At 38.0% G+C, this 22,337-nt stretch overlaps 1 protein-coding gene across 4 annotated transcripts in view; it reads right to left on the reverse strand.

The window, feature by feature from the left end:
• LOC136024876 (phospholipase A and acyltransferase 3-like) overlaps positions 1-22,337 on the reverse strand; it is an 82,199-nt gene that overhangs the window by 47,583 nt on the left and 12,279 nt on the right. The window contains exon 2 of one of the 4 annotated variants that reach the window (XM_065700402.1): positions 15,053-15,189. The exons of 1 other annotated variant lie outside the window; for it this stretch is intronic. Coding sequence is in view for 1 of the 3 variants with exons in the window: in XM_065700401.1 (XP_065556473.1) it covers positions 17,719-17,732 (14 nt within the window). In the remaining 2 variants the exon portion in view is untranslated. Of the gene's footprint in view, positions 1-15,052; positions 15,190-16,918; positions 16,941-17,718; positions 17,748-22,337 lie in introns of those variants that run through there. 2 more of the 4 variants (XM_065700401.1, XM_065700403.1) reach the window with 2 other exon arrangements.

Below are 22,337 nucleotides of genomic sequence, written 5' to 3' on the forward strand. Positions count from 1 at the left end.
TTCCTAAAATATTACTGTTACACTCTTTTGACAACCTGCATACTGACGACGGCTCTCAAGCCGTCGTCAGCTGTTGTGATTCAGTCCACCTTCCCCGCTCAAAATTCCTGAAAAAATTCCTTCATACCCTTAGGCATAGTTGTAACAGTAGTCACAGCTGTAGTAATGATATTACTAGCTTTGATACTATTTATAACTAGCTGTTGGTGTGGCGCTTCTCGCCACACCAACACTTGGTTGGGGGGGGGGGGGCACTTGGCGCCCCCTCAAGCCCCCCCCCGCGCACATAAGTCGTTACGCGCCATTGTAGTTGTGTCCCTGTGTCCCACCTGTGAATATAGATAGATATACACACAATATATATATATATATATATATATATATATATATATATATATATATATATATATATATATATATATATATATATATATATATATAAATAAGTTGTTTGTCTGTCTGTCGACTGACGTCATGTTTGTGTGTCGACTGACGTCATGTTTGTCGACTGACGTCATTATAAGGATTGAGCTGTATGTCGTCATGAAGTTGTTTGTCGCCTGACGTCATGTTTGTCGACTAACGAAACTACAGACCGGGACACCGGGACACAAATGACGTGTTATGTCTGTTATAACGTAATAGAGGCAACAATCTTGACAGGGCCTTTTGAGGGTGAGGCTTTTCTTATTCCACGCATTCTCATGATTCCAATGGATCTGCCTTTTCAACCTAAAAGATTGCAATTCCCAATTTGATTAGCATATTTAGTTTTCAGTCCAGAACCAATAAAGCTATTATGTAAATATCAAAAATATTTATGTTGTCTGAGCAATAATTTTTAGTTTTTATTTCAAAATAGAAAATTACCTCACAATTTTAGAATTATATCTATCTATATATATAAAAATAAGTTGTCTGTCTGTGAATCAGGTGACGTCATGTTTCTGTGTCGACTGGCGTCATGAAGTTAGTTGTCGTCATTTTTGCTATGACGGTGACGTCATTAAAGATATTTAAGACATATATGTTCACGTAGAAATCTATTAATGTTTAAGTTTAAAATGACTGATGAACTTACAATGGCAAAAGCCGATGAAGATGCTCAAAGAGTCTATGCCAAAAAACTTGCTGCTGATAGAGAAAGTCAGAAAAGAAAGCGTGCCGAGGAATCAAAAGAACAGCAAGGAAACAGGCTTGAGGCTGATAGAGAAAGAAAGAACAGAAAGCGTGCCGAGGAACTACCAGAGCAACGCGAAAGCAGACTTGCTGCTAAAAGAGAAAGTGAAAAAAGAAGGCGTGCCGAGGAATCACAAAAACAGCAAGAAATCAGGCTTGCTGCTGATAGAGAAAGTAAGAAAAGAAAGCGTGCCGAGGAATAAGAGCAACCTGAAAGTTATCGCCTGGCATTCAGGTACAGCCCAGTCGATGATTATAGCTTGAGTAGATGTGTTCAAATCGGGACAATGTCTAAAATTTGTCCCTATTGCAAGGCCTTGAAATTCAATGGTGAAACAATGGGAATGTGTTGCGCCTCAGGAAAAGTTAAACTTCCTCTATTGGCTGCACCACCAGAGCCATTGAAGACTTTCCTTACTGGAACTACGTCAGAATCTAAGCGTTTTTTGTCAAAAATCAGAAAATACAACTCATGTTTCCAAATGACGTCGTTTGGAGCCCAAATCGAAAATCCAGATCAATTTATGTCTACTTTCAAAGTAAAAGGGTAATGATTCGGCAGGATGAAGAAAATTATATTTTAAAATTCCGTGAATTGTTTCACCAATTTGTCTTTGATATGTATGCTAAAATTGAATCAGAACGTTTGCTATATATCCGCCTGACTCAGACCAAGCTCCGCTCTGAACAATACATTCATTTGCGAGATGCAGTTATAAATGACGGTAATACCACAAACGTTGGAAGATTAACAATTTTACCTTCGTCATATGCTGGCACTCCCCGTCATATGCATGAATATGCTCAAGATGCTATTGCGTATGTTCGTCTCTATGGTCGTCCAGATTTATTTATTACATTTACATGTAATCAATCTTGGAACGAGGTACTGCAGCTTTTACTTCAAGGACAATCGGCGGTTCATAGGCATGATATTACGGCCCGTGTCTTCCGGCAAAAGTTGAAATCACTGATAAACTACATTGTAAAACTTGAAGTGTTTGGGTCAGTGCGATGCTGGATGTACTCAGTGGAATGGCAAAAACGAGGTTTGCCACACGCACATATACTAATCTGGCTACATAAAAAAATTACTTCGAACGATATTGATGATGTGATTTCCGCTGAAATACCTGATAAAAATGTCGATAAGGGGTTACATGATAGTATTGTAAAAAATATGATACATGGACCTTGCGGTGCACTGAACGAAAATTCACCATGCGTGGCAAAAGGAAGGTGCACAAAGCAATATCCTCGACTTTTAGTATCCAACACAATTACTGGCAATGATGGTTACCCACAATATAGAAGAAGACATACTGAAGATGGCGGTAAAACAGCAATAATAAAGAAGCGTAACGGTACCACCATCGAAGTAGATAACCAGTGGGTTGTTCACCTAACCGTATCGCTGCTGTTTCGACATGTGTAGAATTGGATCGTGAACAAAGTTACAGTACGAGTGATCTATTGTCGTATGTACAAAATAAAATTTCCAAGTTAACGTCGGAACAAAAAGACATTTATGATACGATAATGCATTGTGTCGATAACAACGTTGGAGAAATTTTCTTTTTGGATGCGCCAGGAGGTACTGGTAAAACGTTTGTGATAAAACTGATTCTGGCATCAATTCGATCAAAAAATGATATAGCGTTGGCAATTGCGTCGTCCGGAATAGCCGCAACATTGCTGCCTGGTGAAAGAACTGCTCATTCCGCTTTGAAATTGCCTCTGAATTTGCATTCTACAGAAACTCCCACGTGCAATATTTCCAAATCATCTGGTATGGGTAAAGTATTGCAGCAATGCAAACTTATTATTTGGGATGAGTGCACAATGGCACACAAAAAATCGCTCGAGGCTCTGGATCAATGCTTGAAAGATTTGAGAGGGAAGTTGAAACCCTTTGGCAGCACATTAATATTGCTTGCGGGAGATTTCAGGCAAACATTACCTATAATACCTAGATCAACTCCTGCAGACGAAATGAATGCTTGCCTGAAAAATTCTAATTTATGGGCACACGTAAAAATATTAAAATTAACTACAAATATGCGTGTCCGATTGCAAAACGATGACTCTGGTCAAACATATTCAGATCAATTGCTGGCAATGGGAAACGGAAAGCCCAGTAGACTCAATTTCAGGACGCATACAACTACCTGCTGATTTCTGTAATTTAGTGACGTCCAAAAATGAATTGATTGAAAAAGTATTTCCGAATATTCTAAAAAATTATAAAAATAATAAATGGCTAAGTGAAAGAGCGATTCTCGCACCCAAAAATATAGACGTCCACGAAATCAACAATATTGTTTTGACCAGGATTCGAGACCAGGCAGTCCTTTACAAGTCAGTCGACACAGTTTTGGAACCAAATGAAGCGGTTAATTATCCATCTGAAATTTTAAATTCCATAGATCTTTCAGGGTTTCCACCACACGTGCTACAACTAAAAATAGGCGTACCAATAATACTTTTAAGAAACATCAACCCACCAAAGCTTTGCAATGGCACGCGACTTGCCGTAAAAAAAAACAATGGAAAACCTAATAGAGGCAACAATTTGACAGGGTCTTTTGAGGGTGAGGCTGTTCTTATTCCTCGCATTCCCATGATTCCAACGGATATGCATTTTCAATTTAAAAGATTGTAATTCCCAATTCGATTAGCATTTGCAATCACCATTAACAAAGCTCAAGGTCAATCATTAGAAAAATGTGGTATAGATCTTAATATATGCAGCGACAATTGGACAACGAAGAATGTTGTATATTCGCAAGTTTTACGCAGTTAATTTGTATTGTATCTATCTATCTATCTATCTATATAAAAACGAGTTGTGTGTATGCATGTTTGTTTGTTTGTAAAAAGAGCGTTTGTATATGACGTCATTATTAGTACATACGGCTTTGTATATGCACAGACAATGGGAAAGCCAAGAATGTTGTATATTCGCAATTTTTACGTAGTTTAACTCCTGCAGACGAAATGAATGCTTGCCTGAAAAATTCTAATTTATGGGCACACGTAAAAATATTAAAATTAACTACAAATATGCGTGTCCGATTGCAAAACGATGACTCTGGTCAAACATTTTCAGATCAATTGCTGGCAATTGGAAACGGAAAGCTCCCAGTAGTGGGAAAGCCAAGAATGTTGTATATTCGCAATTTTTATGTAGTTTGAAACACATATATAAATCTATCTATATTCACAGGTGGGACACAGGGACACAAGTACAATGGCGCGTAACTAATATGGCGCGTAACGACTTACTCGCGCGGGGGGGCTTGGGGGGGGGGCGCGAAGCGCCCCACCAACTAGGTGTTGGGGTGGCGCGAAGCGCCACCCCAACAGCTAGTATAAATATATATATATATATATATATATATATATATATATATATATATATATATATATATATATATATATATATATATATATATATATATAAATAAGTTGTCTGTCTGTGTCTGTCTGTGGATCAGGTGACGTCATGTTTCTGTGTTGACTGACGTCATGAAATTAGTTGTCGTCATTTTTGCTTTGACGGTGACGTCATTCAAGATATTTAAGACATATGTTCACGTAGAAATCTATTAATGTTTAAGTTTACAATAACTGATGAACTTACAATGGCAAAAGCCGATGAAGATGTTCAAAGAGTCTATGCCAAAAAACTTGCTGCTGATAGAGAAAGTCAGAAAAGAAAGCGCGCCGAGGAACTACCAGAGCAACGCGAAAGCAGACTTGCTGCTAAAAGAGAAAGTGAAAAAAGAAGGCGTGCCGAGGAATCAAAAGAACAGCAAGGAAACAGGCTTGAGGCTGATAGAGAAAGAAAGAACAGAAAGCGTGCCAAGGAATCAAAAGAACAGCAAGGAAACAGGCTTGAGGCTGATAGAGAAAGAAAGAACAGAAAGCGTGCCGAGGAACTACCAGAGCAACGCGGAAGCAGACTTGCTGCTAAAAGAGACAGTGAAAAAAGAAGGCGTGCCGAGGAATTACAAGAACAGCAAGAAATCAGGCTTGCTGCTGATAGAGAAATTAAGAAAAGAAAGCGTGCCGAGGAATCACAAGAACAGCAAGAAATCAGGCTTGCTGCTGATAGAGAAAGTAAGAAAAGAAAGAGTGCCGAGGAATCAGAGCAACCTGAAAGTTATCGCCTGGCATTCAGGTACAACCCAGTCGATGATTATAGCTTGAGTAGATGTGTTCAAATCGGGACAATGTCTAAAATTTGTCCCTATTGCAAGGCCTTGAAATTCAATGGTGAAACAATGGGAATGTGTTGCGCCTCAGGAAAAGTTAAACTTCCTCTATTGGCTGCACCACCAGAGCCATTGAAGACTTTCCTTACTGGAACTACGTCAGAATCTAAGCGTTTTTTGTCAAAAATCAGAAAATACAACTCATGTTTCAAAATGACGTCGTTTGGAGCCCAAATCGAAAAGCCTGATCAATTTATGTCTACTTTCAAAGTAAAAGGGCAAATTTATCATAGAGCAGGGTCCCTTCTACCATTCTCAGGCGAGAATCATAAATTTTTACAATTGTACTTCATCAGTGATAGAAATTCTGAATTGAATGCACGTTGCGAAATTTCTCCCAACGTTGAAAGGACAATCGTTTCCCAATTGCAACATCTTTTCCACGAAAATAATAATTTAGTGCGTCTGTTCAAAACAGCCATCGATTTGATGCCTACTGATACGCATAAAATTGTTATTTCCGCTGACAAAACGCCTCCTGGCCAGCATGTGCGTAGATACAATGCTCCAACTATCGACGAAGTGGCAATCGTTATGGTCGGTGATCAGTTTTTACCTCGAGATATTATTCTTCATAAGCGAAACGCTCAGTTGTTAAGAATTGCTGAAACTCATTGATGCTACGATGCCCTACAATATCCTATCATTTTTTGGGATGGAGCCGACGGCTATCACTTTAATATTAAATTGATGAATCCAGCCACTAACAAAGAAATGAATAAGAAATGCAGTGCAATGCATTATTATTCCTATAGACTAATGATTCGGCAGGATGAAGAAAATTATATTTTAAAATGCCGTGAATTGTTTCATCAATTCGTCGTTGATATGTATGCTAAAATTGAATCAGAACGTTTGCTATATATCCGCCTGAATCAGACCAAGCTCCGCTCTGAACAATACATTCATTTGCGAGATGCAGTTATAAATGACGGTAATACCACAAACGTTGGAAGATTAACAATTTTACCTTCGTCATATGCTGGCAGTCCCCGTCATATGCATGAATATGCTCAAGATGCTATTGCGTATGTTCGTCTCTATGGTCGTCCAGATTTATTTATTACATTTACATGTAATCAATCTTGGGACGAGATACTGCAGCTTTTACTTCAAGGACAATCGGCGGTTCATAGGCATGACATTACGGCCCGTGTCTTCCGGCAAAAGTTGAAATCACTGATAAACTACATTGTAAAACTTGAAGTGTTTGGGTCAGTGCGATGCTGGATGTACTCAGTGGAATGGCAAAAACGAGGTTTGCCACACGCACATATACTAATCTGGCTACATAAAAAAATTACTTCGAACGAAATTGATGATGTGATTTCCGCTGAAATACCTGATAAATATGTCGATAAGGGGTTACATGATATTATTGTAAAAAATATGATACATGGACCTTGCAGTGCATTGAACGAAAATTCACCATGCATGGCCAAAGGAAGGTGCACAAAGCAATATCCTCGACTTTTAGTATCAAACACAATTACTGGCAATGATGGTTACCCACAATATAGAAGAAGATATACTGAAGATGGCGGTAAAACAGCAATAATAAAGAAGCGTTACGGTACCACCATCGAAGTAGATAACCAGTGGGTTGTTCCATATTCCCCATTATTATCAAAAACATTTAATGCACACATAAACGTTGAATACTGTAACTCCGTAAAGGCAATCAAATACATATGTAAATACGTCAACAAAGGCAGTGACATGGCAGTTTTTGGCTTGCAGCCCGAAATCAAAGATTTCGATGAAATCGTACAATATCAGGCTGGAAGATACATAAGCAGTAATGAAGCTGTTTGGCGAATTCTTTCATTTCCGATACATGAACGTAGTCCAGCTGTTGTTCACTTAGCGGTACATTTACAGAATGGTCAACGTGTTTATTTCACGGAAACCAACGTGCAACAAAGAGTCCTGAATCCACCGGATACAACATTAACAGCTTTTTTTTCGCTTTGCAAAAATGATTCTTTTGCAAAAAAACTGCTGTATACTGAAGTGCCTTCGTATTACACGTGGAATACTAAAAATAAAGTATTTGAACGTCGAAAACAGGGTAAGTCAGTCGACGGCCAACCTACCATCTTCAAAGATACCACGATAGGAAGACTCTACACCGTTCACCCCAATCAACATGAATGCTTCTTTCTACGCCTGCTTTTGGTGAATGTACCCGGTCCGACATCCTTTGAGTATTTGAGGACTGTAAATGGTACTATACATGACACTTACCGTAGTGCATGCCAAGCTCTGAATTTATTGGAGAATGACCAACACTGGGATAACTGCATCAATGACGCGTGCGACACGTCAACCCCAAGTCAAATTCGTGCATTGTTTGGCATCATTTTAACAACTTGCTCTCCATCAGCTCCTACAGAGTTATGGGAAAAATATAAGTCAAAAATGTCCGAAGATATACTCCATCGAAAACAGTTAGAGACGTCAGATATGACTTTTGATTTTACATCAGAAATTTATAACTACACTTTAGTTGTTATAGAAGATTTGTGCGTACGTATGGCAAACAAACCTCTTCAGGATTTGGGAATGCCTTCACCTAACCGTATCGCTGCTGTTTCGACATGTGTAGAATTGGATCGTGAACAAAGTTACAGTACGAGTGATCTATTGTCGTATGTACAAAATAACATTTCCAAGTTAACATCGGAACAAAAAGACATTTATGATACGATAGACTCAATTTCAGGACGTATACAACTAGGAGGTACTGGTAAAACGTTTGTGATAAAACTGATTCTGGCATCAATTCGATCAAAAAATGATATAGAGTTGGCAATTGCGTCGTCCGGAATAGCCGCAACATTGCTGTCTGGTGGAAGAACTGCTCATTCCGCTTTGAAATTGCCTCTGAACTTGCATTCTACAGAAACTCCCACGTGCAATATTTCCAAATCATCTGGGATGGGTAAAGTATTGCAGCAATGCAAACTTATTATTTGGGATGAGTGCACAATGGCACACAAAAAATCGCTCGAGGCTCTGGATCAATGCTTGAAAGATTTGCGAGGGAAGTCGAAACCCTTTGGCAGCACATTAATATTGCTTGCGGGAGATTTCAGGCAAACATTACCTATAATACCTAGATCAACTCCTGCAGACGAAATGAATGCTTGCCTGAAAAATTCTAATTTATGGGCACACGTAAAAACATTAAAATTAACTACAAATATGCGTGTCCGATTGCAAAACGATGACTCTGGTCAAACATTTTCAGATCAATTGCTGGCAATGGGAAACGGAAAGCTCCCAGTAGACTCAATTTCAGGACGTATACAACTACCTGCTGATTTCTGTAATTTAGTGACGTCCAAAAATGAATTGATTGAAAAAGTATTTCCGAATATTCTAAAAAATTATAAAAATAATAAATGGCTAAGTGAAAGAGCGATTCTCGCACCCAAAAATATAGACGTCCACGAAATCAACAATATTGTTTTGACCAAGATTCGAGACCAGGCAGTCCTTTACAAGTCAGTCGACACTGTTTTGGAACCAAATGAAGCGGTTAATTATCCATCTGAATTTTTAAATTCCATAGATCTTTCAGGGTTTCCACCACACGTGCTACAACTAAAAATAGGCGTACCAATAATACTTTTAAGAAATATAAACCCACCAAAGCTTTGCAATGGCACTCGACTTGCCGTAAAAAAAACAATGGAAAACCTAATAGAGGCCACAATCTTGACAGGGCCTTTTGAGGGTGAGGCTGTTCTTATTCCTCGCATTCCCATGATTCCAACGGATCTGCATTTTCAATTTAAAAGATTGCAATTCCCAATTCGATTAGCATTTGCAATCACCATTAACAAAGCTCAAGGTCAATCATTAGAAAAATGTGGTACAGATCTTAATACTGATTGTTTTTTCCATGGACAATTGTACGTTGCATGTTCGAGGGTCGGTAAACCTGACAATCTATTTATATGCAGCGACAATTGGACAGCGAAGAATGTTGTATATTCGCAAGTTTTACACAGTTAATTTGTATTTTGGAACCAAATGAAGCGGTTAATTATCCATCTGTATTTTTAAATTCCATAGATCCTTCAGGGTTTCCACCACACGTGCTACAACTAAAAATAGGCGTACCAATAATACTTTTAAGAAATATCAACCCACCAAAGCTTTGCAATGGCACGCAACTTGCCGTAAAAAAAAACAATGGAAAACCTAATAGAGGCCACAATCTTGACAGGGCCTTATGAGGGTGAGTTTGTTCTTATTCCTCGCATTCCCATGATTCCAACGGATCTGCTTTTTCAATTTAAAAGATTGCAATTCCCAATTCGATTAGCATTTGCAACCACCATCAACAAAGCTCAAGGGCAATCACTAGAAAAATGCGGTATAGATCTTAATACAGATTGCTTTACCAATGTACAATTGTATGTTGCATCTTTGAGGGTCGGTAAACCTGACAATCTATTTATACGCACAGACAATGGGACAGCGAAGACTGTTGTATATTCACAAGTTTTACGTAGTTAATTTGTATTGTATCTATCTATCTATCTATCTATATAAAAACGAGTTGTGTGTATGCATGTTTGTTTGTTTGTAAAAAGAGCGTTTGCATATGACGTCATTATTAGTACATACGGCTTTGTATATGGACAGACAATGGGAAAGCCAAGAATGTTGTATATTCGCAATTTTTACGTAGTTTGAAACACATATATAAATCAATCTATATTCACAGGTGGGACACAGGGACACAACTACAATGGCGCGTAACTAATATGGCGCGTAACGACTTACGCGCGCGGGGGGGCTTGGGGGGGGGGGCGCGAAGCGCCCCACCAACTAGGTGTTGGGGTGGCGCGAAGCGCCACCCCAACAGCTAGTATATATATATATCTATATTCACAGGTGGGACATAGGGACACAACCACAATGGCGCGTAACTAATATGGCGCGTAACGACTTACGCGGGCGGGGGGGCTTGGGGGGGGTGCGAAGCGCCCCCACCAACTATGTGTTGGGGTGGCGCGAAGCGCCACCCCAACAGCTAGTATATATATATATATATATATATATATATATATATATATATATATATATATATATGTTTTTAACTATATGTTTTGAAGCCGTCCTGGCCGAGTGGGTTGGTGCGCTGGATTCGGGATCCTTTGTCTGAGAGGACACGGGTTCGAATCCCAGTGTACCCAATTCTTCGGTTTGGGACGGGGGTCAGTGGTGTGACCCTGTAAGCTTAGCCAGAGTCGACCCAGCTCTAAATGGGTACCCGGAGAAATCTGGGGAAGGTTAACAGGAAGGGTGTGCGAAAGCACAGGATGGCTGGCCCCCAACCCCCCATTGCACTTCCCGGCTGAAGGGCCAAGAAACGGAGATCAGCACCGCCGGTAAGGACTGTAAAGTCTAATGCAGTATCCTTTCCTTTTTTTTATGTTTTTAACTACGAAAAACTTGCGAATATACAATATTCTTCGCTGTCCCATTGTCTGTGCATATAAATAGATTGTCAGGTTTACCGACTCTTGAACATGCAGCATATAATTGTCCATGGGAAAACAATCCGTATTCAGATCTATACCGCATTTTTCTAATGATTACCCTTGGTCTTTGTTGATGGTAATTGCTAATCAAATATTCCCTGTGTCCCCGTCGTCATTTATATATCCCCCATGTGCCCTTCCGGCGTCCCCGTTGTAGTAGTGTCCCTGTGTCCCGGTCGTCATTTATATTCCCTGTGTCCCGGTCGTCATTTGTGTTCCGATCTGTAACTTCTCTTTGAGTGCCCCGGTCGTCATTTATATTTCCTGTGTCCCGCTTGTCATTTGTGTCCCGGTCTGTAATTTCTCTTTGAGTGTCCGGGTCGTCATTTATATTCCTTGTCTCCCGGTCTGTAACATACGACAATAGATCAATTGTGTTGTAATTTTGTCCAAGATCCCATTCTACACATGTAGAAATAGAACAGTACGATTAGATGAAGGCATTCCCAAATGCTTGAGAAGTTTGTTTGCAATAGATTAAGCAAAAATCTTCAATCATAACTAAAGTGCAGTTATAAATTTCTGTTGTAAAGTCCAAGGTTATATCTGACCTTTCTAGCCATATTCGGTGGAGTATATTCTCGGCCATTTGCGATTTGTATTTCTCCCATAGCTCTGTAGGAGATGAAGGAGAGACACTTTTGCCGGAAGACACGGGCCGTAATGTCATGTCTATGAACCGGCTATTGTCTAGGATGTAAAAGCTGTTGTATCTAATGCCAAGATGGATTATATGTAAATGTAATAAATGACGAATCATTAATCTATAGACATAATATTTCATTGCGCTGCATTTATTATCCATTTCTTTGTTGCTGGATTTATCAATTTAATACTAAAGTGATAGCCGTTGGCTCCATCCAAAAAAATGATAGGATATTGTAGGGCATCGTAGCATCGATGAGTTTAAGCAATTCTTGTCAACTGATTGTTTCGCCTATAAACAATATTATCTCGAGGTAAGAACTGATCACCGACTATAACGATTGCCACTTCGTTGATAGTTGTGTATCAGTAGGCAACAATTCGATTGTTGTTTTGAACAGAAGCACTAAATTGTTATTTTTGTGGAAAAGATGATGCAACTGGGAAACGATAGTCCTTTCAACTTAGTTTTTTCTTATCATCGGTATCACTTTCAAGTTGTTTGGTTTGTTTTACCTTGGCTTGTCTTTCGTCACTATGAAATACATATCGCCGAACCTTTGTTCGGTTTTGATGACCTTATCCAAGTCAAAATCCCAAACCCAATCATCATCGCTATCATTTTCAGTTTTGATACGTTTTGACTCTCGCTGTCCAGGTTGATTTTCATCTAACTGCGCGGTTTTGCGTTCTTTAGCCCCAAGCCTTTTGGCATTAACTCTTTGAGCAGCTTCCTCGGCTGTTTCTTCTGCCATTGTAGATTTATACTAACATCTTTGAATTAACTATTTGAGCAGCTTCCTCGGCTGTTTCTTCTGTCGTTTTAAGATCTATACTAAAATTTCTCTTTGAAACGCCTTCTTATATACTTATAATGACGTCATATACAAAGCCTTTGACGTCATATACAAACATCCATAATACATACATAACGGCATAATGCTCAATAGAAAGAGAGAGAGAGAGAGAGAGAGAGAGAGAGAGAGAGAGAGAGAGAGAGAGAGAGAGAGAGAGAGAGAGAGAGAGAGAGAATAGCGGTAGTAGTAGTAGCAGTAGTAGCATTATAATATTGCCTCTTTGTCAGTACAATATCTCTCTCATCAAATCCTGGAAATTTCAACTTAATATAGTTAGCCATTGCTATAACATTGTTGATATATCCCTTTGATAACGTGTATGTTAACATACATCTTGAAATTTTCATCTCAATGCTCTTAGCCTTACACCCAGGAGCAATAAAAGTAGTAGTAGTAGTAGTAAAATTTGCAGTAACAGTTGTATCAGCAGTGGTGAGTGCATATTGCCTTTTGGTCAATTGATCTTCCCCTTTAAGCATTCTCTGAAAGTTCCAACTTAATACCCAAATCCATTCTCGAGATATGTTTTTAAGACAATTTGCATGCACATTATGCCTTTTGATTTATTTCAAATTTTCCATCAATATTGTATATGGAGTGGTTTGGTAGTAGTAGTGGTGGTAATATAAATGACTATCTGGCAACTACAATTGAATGCGTTTCGGGAAAAAAGGGTTTCAGGGAGAGGGGAGGGGGTATTTGCTCTCCATCATATTTTACTCTTAAAAGGGAACTAGAAATATGCATTTCAATTCAGATAAGACTCTTCTAAAGTGTATACAACTACCCCTTCCATAGGAACATTGTATACCCCCGGGGCATTACTTATAACCCTTACTCCCAGACTATGGGGGCTGGTGTCAACCCTAAAGGCCCTGTAATATAATGTTTGGACTGATTTTGAACAAATAGCAATCTCAAAATTTCTATCGTATGCATTTGAGGAAAATACGACGTGTGGGGGGCGTACCTACCCTTCGATCACTTTGACTCTTAAAAAGGAAACTAGAACTTCTGATTACCAGTCCCAATGAGCTCCATTCGAATTTTATACAACTACAGTTTTTGTAAAAACATTATATGCCCCCCAGGCATGACTTACAACCCTTGCCCTGAGAGACGTAGGAGGGGGGGGGTGTCGTTCTCAGACATAATTTTCGGACCTTTCAACTACGCTGAACAAAATGATTATATCAAAACTTTGATTGAATGTGTTTTTGGAAATAATGAGTGCGGGAGGGGATTGCTTAGCCTTCAATTACTTTTGACTGATAAAAAAGGCACTAGCCCTTTCAATTTCCAATCGAATGAACCCTTATTGAAGTTTCTACAGCAACTCCTCTTAGTACCCTGTCAAAAAAAAGTAACAATACATTTTGTCCAAATCGCTCTCTACTTAAAGGCATAAGGCTCAAACACTTTTCTTGTGCCTTCTTTGAGCAAATAGAAGTTTTACTTGGTCTTTCATAACACAAGGATTTTTAAAAATCAATATTCTCCGGCTTTGTCTTTGAATAATTGTTTAGTTTTAATATAGATTGTGAATTGGTAACTTAAATACATGAGAGCCAGTAACTTAAATACATGAGAGCCAGAACTAAGGTAGGATAGGCTTTTTTTGGTGTTACTTGGTTGTTCTACATTTGCTTGTTTTTTCATAGGCATATATTTTGGGGGTGATGCCTAACGCGGGGATACCATAGGTAATTTATGGTAGGCACGCCACTTGCCTGGGTAGAGAATTTAAAGTTCCGAAACCCTATAGGCAAGTGTGTATTCTCGTGATGAGCCCTTGTGTTGGGTTGTTGCCTCTGAATTATTTGTCTTTACTGTTTTTATTATTTGGTAAATGACGACTTATACTTATTGACGACACGACTGCCTGTCCATGGATTATTCTTTATGGTTGATTATGTACGGTTTTGCTGTTCGATCTATGTGATTGTATGGCTGAGTAGGGTTAAGGCCTCATTCAAGAGCTGATCTATATTAATCACTAATGTAGGAAAACAGTCTTCCTTTTCTCCTTCTATCTTCCTTTTTTTTATTTATTTTTGTTTTTTGTACTATGAGCATGGCTTCATTGGTGCCAGTCCAGATTACTTAGTAATTATGCCGTGTGGAAGAAGAGCACTTTTGGAAAAAAAAAGTGTCCAGAAACTACGAAAAATTTGGGCATAGGCGAAAAGCCTATAGTGGCACAGCTACTTTTACCGTGGAAAGTCTCAGCTTGAATGTGCTCAGGTAGATACTTGGTTTTTCATGATTTTTACCCAGAAAGACTTTTACATTGAGAAGATAGCCCGCGATCCCGGCTTTTGGACTGAAAAGATTTTCCCCAAGTTAAAAGGATTTTTCATGGACGCATTGATCCAGCGCTTGTGGATCCCAGAATTCCGCGAGGGCTTCCAATACGAGAGTCGTACTAATAAGATTAATCGTCTATTACCGATAACAGAAAAATTTATTTTCCTTACATTCTATCCTTCTTTGTGTTTACATACTTAACTGAATTTTCATTTGGAATAAATACCTTTGTTTATATTGCTTGTCCTCCAACTTTATTCGCAAGAAAACTTTGGTTTTCTAGGAATCCTTGAAGAAAGCTTTCATCTAAGTTTGGTGTTTAGTTTCCAATTAATCAACTGAGGTATTTGAAATAGCCTATCCCTAGAAAAAAAAGTGGAAAAAACAATAAATTTTAGAATGTACTCTATGCATTTTGTCACAGTTTCATATACATGGAAAATTTATACTTGAGAATACTGGTGCTCTTTTGCTTGTTTGCTTTTCTCCCGTCGGTAACCAAGCTTTGTAAGACGCAGCCGAATTTATTACTATTTCTTGGTTGAAGGACCCAAGAATCTCGCCAAAGAAAGCCGTTTATCAAAACTTTCCACAAGACTTGATAATTGGAGCTATTTGAATGGTTTTGACAATCGACGCTCTCTAGAGAACTGAGAGACAGAAGGCTACCCTAACTTCGATTTTGAACCTTGATGTTTTCAAGTTCACTTAATCACGGCCTTAATCCTCTGCTTCCTTCATTAATATTCATTGAGCTTGAGGGCAATGCACTTTTTTTGCTGATGAGAGTCTAAAGTGTTATTTACTTCGTTGGGAATGGAAATATTTGTAGGTTGACTGCTTGAGCCACTTCTATAAATTGACAAAAAATCTGTAGTAAGCATTAACACATCAGCTAACTTTTCTTTTAAAGTCAATGTTTTTTTTTTAATCTCGTTGTAAGAAGGGGGCTGCTGTGACGCTGTCTGTTTGATTAGATTTATCCATGCTGCACTCAGTGGTTTGGCACGATACGTGTGTTGAGCTTTCGGGAGACTTCAAGAACTTGGCACTGGGATGGGGCATGGGAAACTGTAAGACAGACTGAACTAGTCCTAGCTCTTGAGATACGTTTGATCTTTCTGTTAAAACAGAAGGCTGTCTGTGTGAAGGGTCAGGAAAAGAAGTAAAATTCTATTTCTTTCACCTGGGGTAAGAGGTGTTCGAGGGAAGCCAGAAAGGGGTACAGAAAGACCTGTAGAAGAAGTAAGCCCTGCGTGGAACCAAGAATCACAATTGGCACATTTAATTGAGCTATATGAGCATCATAGTCTACACTCTGGACAAATGGTTTTTGTTTTGCCATTTGGTCATACAAAGGTCAACAATCACGGAATGCCTCTGGTACAGTAGCTTTGAATTTAGATAGATGTTGACAGGTTGAACTCTGACTACCCACTGAACTCATGGAACCCAAGAGGATTGCCATAATGTGACAAAAATAGTTAAATCTTGAAAAAAAAATTAAATCAGGAAATAAAGCAGCTGCTTTAACAGAAAACATGCTTCCATATATTGAAGTTTTGGTAGTTTTTAGGCTTTTATCCACAAGATTAAAACTTTTTTCTTCAGAATATTCAGCACAGGGGCATGAATGGGAAGGTGTTACAATTGCTCCCCTAAATTTTGAAAATTATCTTTATTTTGGTGTCCTGACTTTTAGATGCGAAAATTCCTCTTGGATTCTGAAAATATAATTTTTTGTCATTATAAAAAGAATAAAAACAAATCTTGCCCCACCCCCTACAATTTTCTGAATAGACACTCACAGCTTGACCCCTGATCTATATATGTTGGCTAGCAGTGTTCAAACGAAATCTTTGCCTTCATTAAGGCCTTTTGAGGCAAAGTCGCAATACAGCTTTTTGTCCATTAAAAACAGACTTTTCTGAAAAAAAAAACACATTACTGAAGGACCGCGTGATTTACCTTATTGAGCCTTAAAAACTCCAAGGGAGGCGGGTGCTGCCTAAAAAGGCTAAAAAGCACGCGCAACTTTGCCTGAAAAAGCCATGATTACTATAGGACCATAATAATTAATACTTATAATTACCATAGGACCAGGAAGAATTATCAAAAATAAAATTCAAAAATGCACTGAAAATTAGTAATTTAACACAAGAAAAGGCTAGGTCTTATATTTACTTAATGAGATCATTGAAAGGTAAGATAAAATAACTTAAACCAAATAAGTGAAGTAAACGAAACCTTTAGATAACGATACAAATTACTTGCTGTTACTTGTATGTTTACTAGATGAGATCATTAGACCTACAGATAAGAAAAACAGAAACGAAATAAAGTAAACGAAATGTTTAGCTGAAGGTGAATAACAAAAAAAAAACTTTTTGTCGAGTATCAAATACCTTTAAATTTTTCAGCTGAGGGTATAGAAATCTTATTGTTTACGGTTTATGAGAATTATTTGTAAAATATGTTCCTCTCAAATATACTGGCATAAATCGTATAACAGAAAATTAACGAATGAATAAAAATCACAGGTAAAAAACAGCTTATGGTAATGTATTTTACTACCACATTACTTATCAAGGGATGATTTTATTATGAGGGTTTTCAGGGTTTTGAGTAAATAACTATAAAAACAATAGCTCAATGCCCTCAGCTGTCCTTAAAATATTGCAAATCCTCCTTGTTCATTAACTGGATGCCCATTGCAGCTTTTGATTTAAATAGCAGCAAATACCACACTGCCTTTTAGACCGTAAACATCAACAGCAAGAACAACAATAAGGGATTCTTTTCGAAAGACCGTGGAATTCTATATTTAAATGAATGTTTCGACCCTATGTCCAAGGGTTGTCATCAGCAAAACATAAAAGGAAAGAGACTTACAATAATACAATCATTAAAACTAAAATTAGAATTTTAAAGCATTCCCAGCATCCTTACTTCAGCGAAGTTCAACCAGGACTGATAAATAAAGGAAGTTGAAATAAGGCAACTCACTGAAATTAAAGAAAAATAATCAAAATTTGCTTCCACAGCTAATCTTGCCTTTCTGGCAAATAACCTTAAAGGTCTTTTTGTAACTGGTTCTGTATTAATGTCTACTGGTTTTATAATATATTTTTTAAATCGTTCGTAATAGTAAAATCAAGCTTATCATTGTCAAAAATAGTTAACAAATCTAGTGTTTAGTTAAAAAGTGTTTAATTTTATTGAATGGTATTTTATTTGCACTTTCAAATTTCGAAGGTAAAATGTAGTTTTCAGTCATTTGTATTAAGAAGATTTAAACAACCCCTAAGTTTATCTTCCCCATAATTTCAGAATGATATTACGTCGCCCATGTAACGTCCTCAATAGATATGTTTCCAGAATAAATGAGTTTAAAGCCCAATTTTCAAGGTATTCCATATAAATATTCGTCAGTAACTCGGAAAAAGGTGCCCCCATTGGCAGACCCTTTCTGAAAATACACTTAATACTTATTACAGAGTTTAACCAAGATCATTAAAATATCAAAATCTTTACCTATTGTTGAAACTTCAATTAAATGATAATCTTTCTCATAATTTCCCTTAATTGTGTTGCGAGAGCAACACTTTGGTTTTGTCCCGTTTTTTTTTTCCTATGCCGCCGATCTCAGCTTATTCCTGGAAACTGGTAAGGGTCTAACCTTTGCGGTTTTTACAGAAAGTGTGGAGCTCAGGCCGGATTGATGAATATGACATTACATTTTGGAAAGCTCCGCAGAACTCTTGGCTGGGGCCAAAAAGGATGGTTTTTGCTTGTCCACGAGCCAGAGCCTATGGTGTGCTAAGTCAAATGGAGTTATATAGCCTATGTCAGAGAGGAGTATCTGTAGTTGTGCAGCCAAGATTTCGTTTCATCAAAGCATGTTTCTGCTTTCGAGTGGAAAGCTCCGTTCTAGCAGGCAAGAAGGCAGGCACCACTTTCAAATTGAAGATGGACTAAAATTTATAAGTGTTAAATATATGCGGCAGTTACCCGGCCCCACAGCCAATATATCTTCTTTGAGTGATAAATAGAAAAATTTACAGAAGCAAAAATGTGTCATTTTCCCACGGGTCCGAAAGTGCTGCCATCTATTGCTTTTGCCCATTTCTGTTCGTGATTTCAGCTGAGTTTATCATTCGGTTTTTCGGACTTGGGATTGCGGTAGAGAAATGGTATCAGATGTACCTAATAAACTTTAAAAGCTCTCTCATTGCTAAAGAAATTGGAGCTTATCCTTTGCTCCTTTCTAAATGGTGACGTTAGAAAGTTGACCTACGGCAAAAAAAAAATCAACTTTTGAACGAAGACAGATAGAATTTTTTTTGACGGCAATCGATAGCTCTTGATGAGCTGATCAAAGTATATGACATCCATTTTTGGTATAAAAATGCCTTCAAGAGGTATGCCAGTTTGAAAGTTTCAATGGGTTGACAACTTCAGTAGTAAGGTACACACTGAAACGAAATCTAGGCCGATACAAATTGTGAGACATATAGAGGACTTGTAAGCAACAGTTGGTTCTTAGGTAATAATCAACTTCGGCAATGAGGTGTTAGCAACTTTTGCTAGTTGGTGTATCTATTATGTGTTTCCAGTGTATTTGATGGTAAAGCCAATTTGGTTCCAGTGGTAAGACATGTAGGGGACTTGTAAGTAATAATCTGCTGTTAGACTACAGTCAACTTCAGCGATGAGGGGTTTGCAAATATGCAAGTTGGTTTACTCATTTATTTGTTTCCGGTGAACTTGATGCCTATCACGGGAGAAGGACTTATAAGTAAGATTCGCTTCACTTTGGGCGAGAAACGGCTGTTAGCTCATAATCATCTTCGGCAATGAGGGGTTTGCCACTTTTGCTAGTTGGTGTACCTATTATTTGTTTCCGGTGTATTTGATGGTTAAACCAATGTGGTTCCATTGGTAAGACATGTAGGGGACTTGTAAGTAATAATCGGCTGTTGAGCTACAATCATCTTCAGCTATGAGGGATTTGCAACTTTTGCTATTTGGTGTACCCATTTATTTGTTTCCGGTGAACTTGATGTCTATCACGAGAGATGGACTTGTAAGTAAGAATCTGTTCACTTTGGGCTCGAAATTTGAACAAATTGGTGCACATTGTACTCGATCTCATTAAATGTGACAAAATTAAGTGTTTACGCAACGGGTACAAACGATAACGTAAAACAATGAGGTAGCTTCGTAATAATTAGTGTCACCTATGGTATTTTAATCCTGAAAAGTTACGGATAGCTTTATAATACCAACTAGATTATATAAGATATTGTTCCGAGTTTTCATCCGTCACGATGTCTACGATTGAAAAGGATAAAGTTAAACTGGCTGCAAAGCCAATTTAGTCCCTTCTTTCGATACTATTTTGTAGTTGTTGTTTTTTCAACGCTGAGGAAAAGCCTTTGATCATGTGATTACTGATCGATAGCGAAGAAACAAAACCAAAGTGTTGCTCCCGCAACACTTTAGCCGGCAAAGTCGGACATAGGTTGCCGCAACACTTCACGTTGCCCGGGCAACGTAGGTCTAGTTTAAGTTAAGGACTTCTCAGATACTGCCACATAAATGTTTGTATACATAGAAGCGATGTCAAAACTAGTAACTATTGCGTTTTCTGATAGCCTATACTTACGTTTCTGAGTTTTTCGAATTTTTGGTTACTTGGAATGCAATTAGAACTTTTTATCTATTTTATTTTACAAACGTTTTTATTAGTAAAAGATATACGTAACTTAAGAATTAACTTCATAACAAACTTCTATATTTGTATATTTTAATTGCGTATATGAGGGGGTTCACCCATCGTAAATACCTTACTCTTTACACTAAACCTTGAATTGTGAACCAATTCTTTAAGAATGACCCCTGAATCACAAAGGCCGTAGGATAAATAGTTGAAATTACTAGAAATACTTTAGCGTAAAGAGCGAGGAATTAGGGAGGAGATGGACCCCCTCATATAGATGATGATTTCTGTTCGTTTTAGGTTTCAATGCTACTACTTGCTTCCAGCTGAAATAAACTTTTTTTGTTTATTTTCTTATTATTTTGTATTTAATAATGCTAGAAAATCCTGCGCCCCCTTCATGGATATTCTCTTCACTCATGATAAATTCCTCCATGGAAAGATCCTCTCACAAGGACCCCTCCCCCTTAACGCAAATAAAACCCCCTGAAAACGTCTGTACACTTCCCAATAATAATTATTATATGCAAACAACGGTCAAAGTTAGTAACTTGCAGCCCCTTCCCCGGGAACTCTGGGGGATTAAGTCGTTCCAGATATAATTTTTAAGGTTTTCGACTATTCTGAACAATATGGCTATCTCAAAATTTTGATCCAGTGACTTTGGGAAAAAATGAGCGTGGGAGGGGGCCTAGGCGCCCTCTAAGTTTTAGTCACTAAAAAGGCACTAGATTGTTTTTATTTCCGCTAGAATGAGCCCTCTTGCGACATTCTAGGACCACTGGGTCGATACGATTACCCCTGGGAAAAAAAACAAAACAACAAAAACAAATTAACGCGCATCCGTGATCTGTCTTCTGACAAAACACAATACAAATTCCATATTTTTAAAGATAGGAGCTTGAAACTTCTACAGTGAGGCTCTCTGATACGCTGAATCTGATGGTGTAATTTTTGGTAGGCTTCTATGACTTGTAGGGGGTGTTTTCCCCTCTTTTCTAAAATCAAGCAAATTTCCTTAGGCTCGTAACTTTTGATGGGTAAGATTGAGCTTGATGAAACTTGTATACTTAAAATCAGCAAAAATGCGATTCTATTGATGTAACTATTGGTATCAAACTTCCATTTTTTAGAGTTTCGGTTACTATTAAGCTGGGTCGCTCCTTATTATAGTTCGTTACTACGAATTACTTGAAAAGTGATTGGAGGGCATCCAGCCCATCCTTCCCACGCCCATCATTTCCTCAAATACATCCAAGAAAATTTTAGCACAGCAACTTTGTTCAGCGTAGCTGAACAAAGTTCAAGGAAAATTGTAGTCACATAATCTTCGAAATGTGATATTGAAATGTCATTTGGTTGTCTATTGAAAGGTTGGACCTTGAAAGTCAAATAAACTTCGGATGATGTATTTAATTAGAAATAGTAAGTTGTACCCCTTTTTTAAGAGTCAAGAGTTATTTAAAGGTCAGCAGCCCCCCCCCCTCGCGCTTATCATTTCCCAAAATAAATATCTAATCAAAATTTCGAGACATCTATTTTTTCAGCCTTGTTGAAAGATCCAGAAATTATGTCTTTGGGGATATCAACCCCCCAGAGCCCTTAAGGCAAGGGCTGTACTTAAGGCAATTATTATTACTTTTCAAAAAAAAGGACATTCAGGTGGACCTTTCGGAGAATGATATGTGCAAACAGATTGTCAAAAGGGCTTAACTCAGGAATGAGTACATTAATTTGGAACTTTCAAGAAATGATAAGGGACAGTTGACCAAAAAGATGATATTTAGAT

Source organism: Artemia franciscana, chromosome 3 (assembly GCF_032884065.1).
Source record: "Artemia franciscana chromosome 3, ASM3288406v1, whole genome shotgun sequence".
Taxonomy (NCBI): domain Eukaryota; kingdom Metazoa; phylum Arthropoda; class Branchiopoda; order Anostraca; family Artemiidae; genus Artemia; species Artemia franciscana.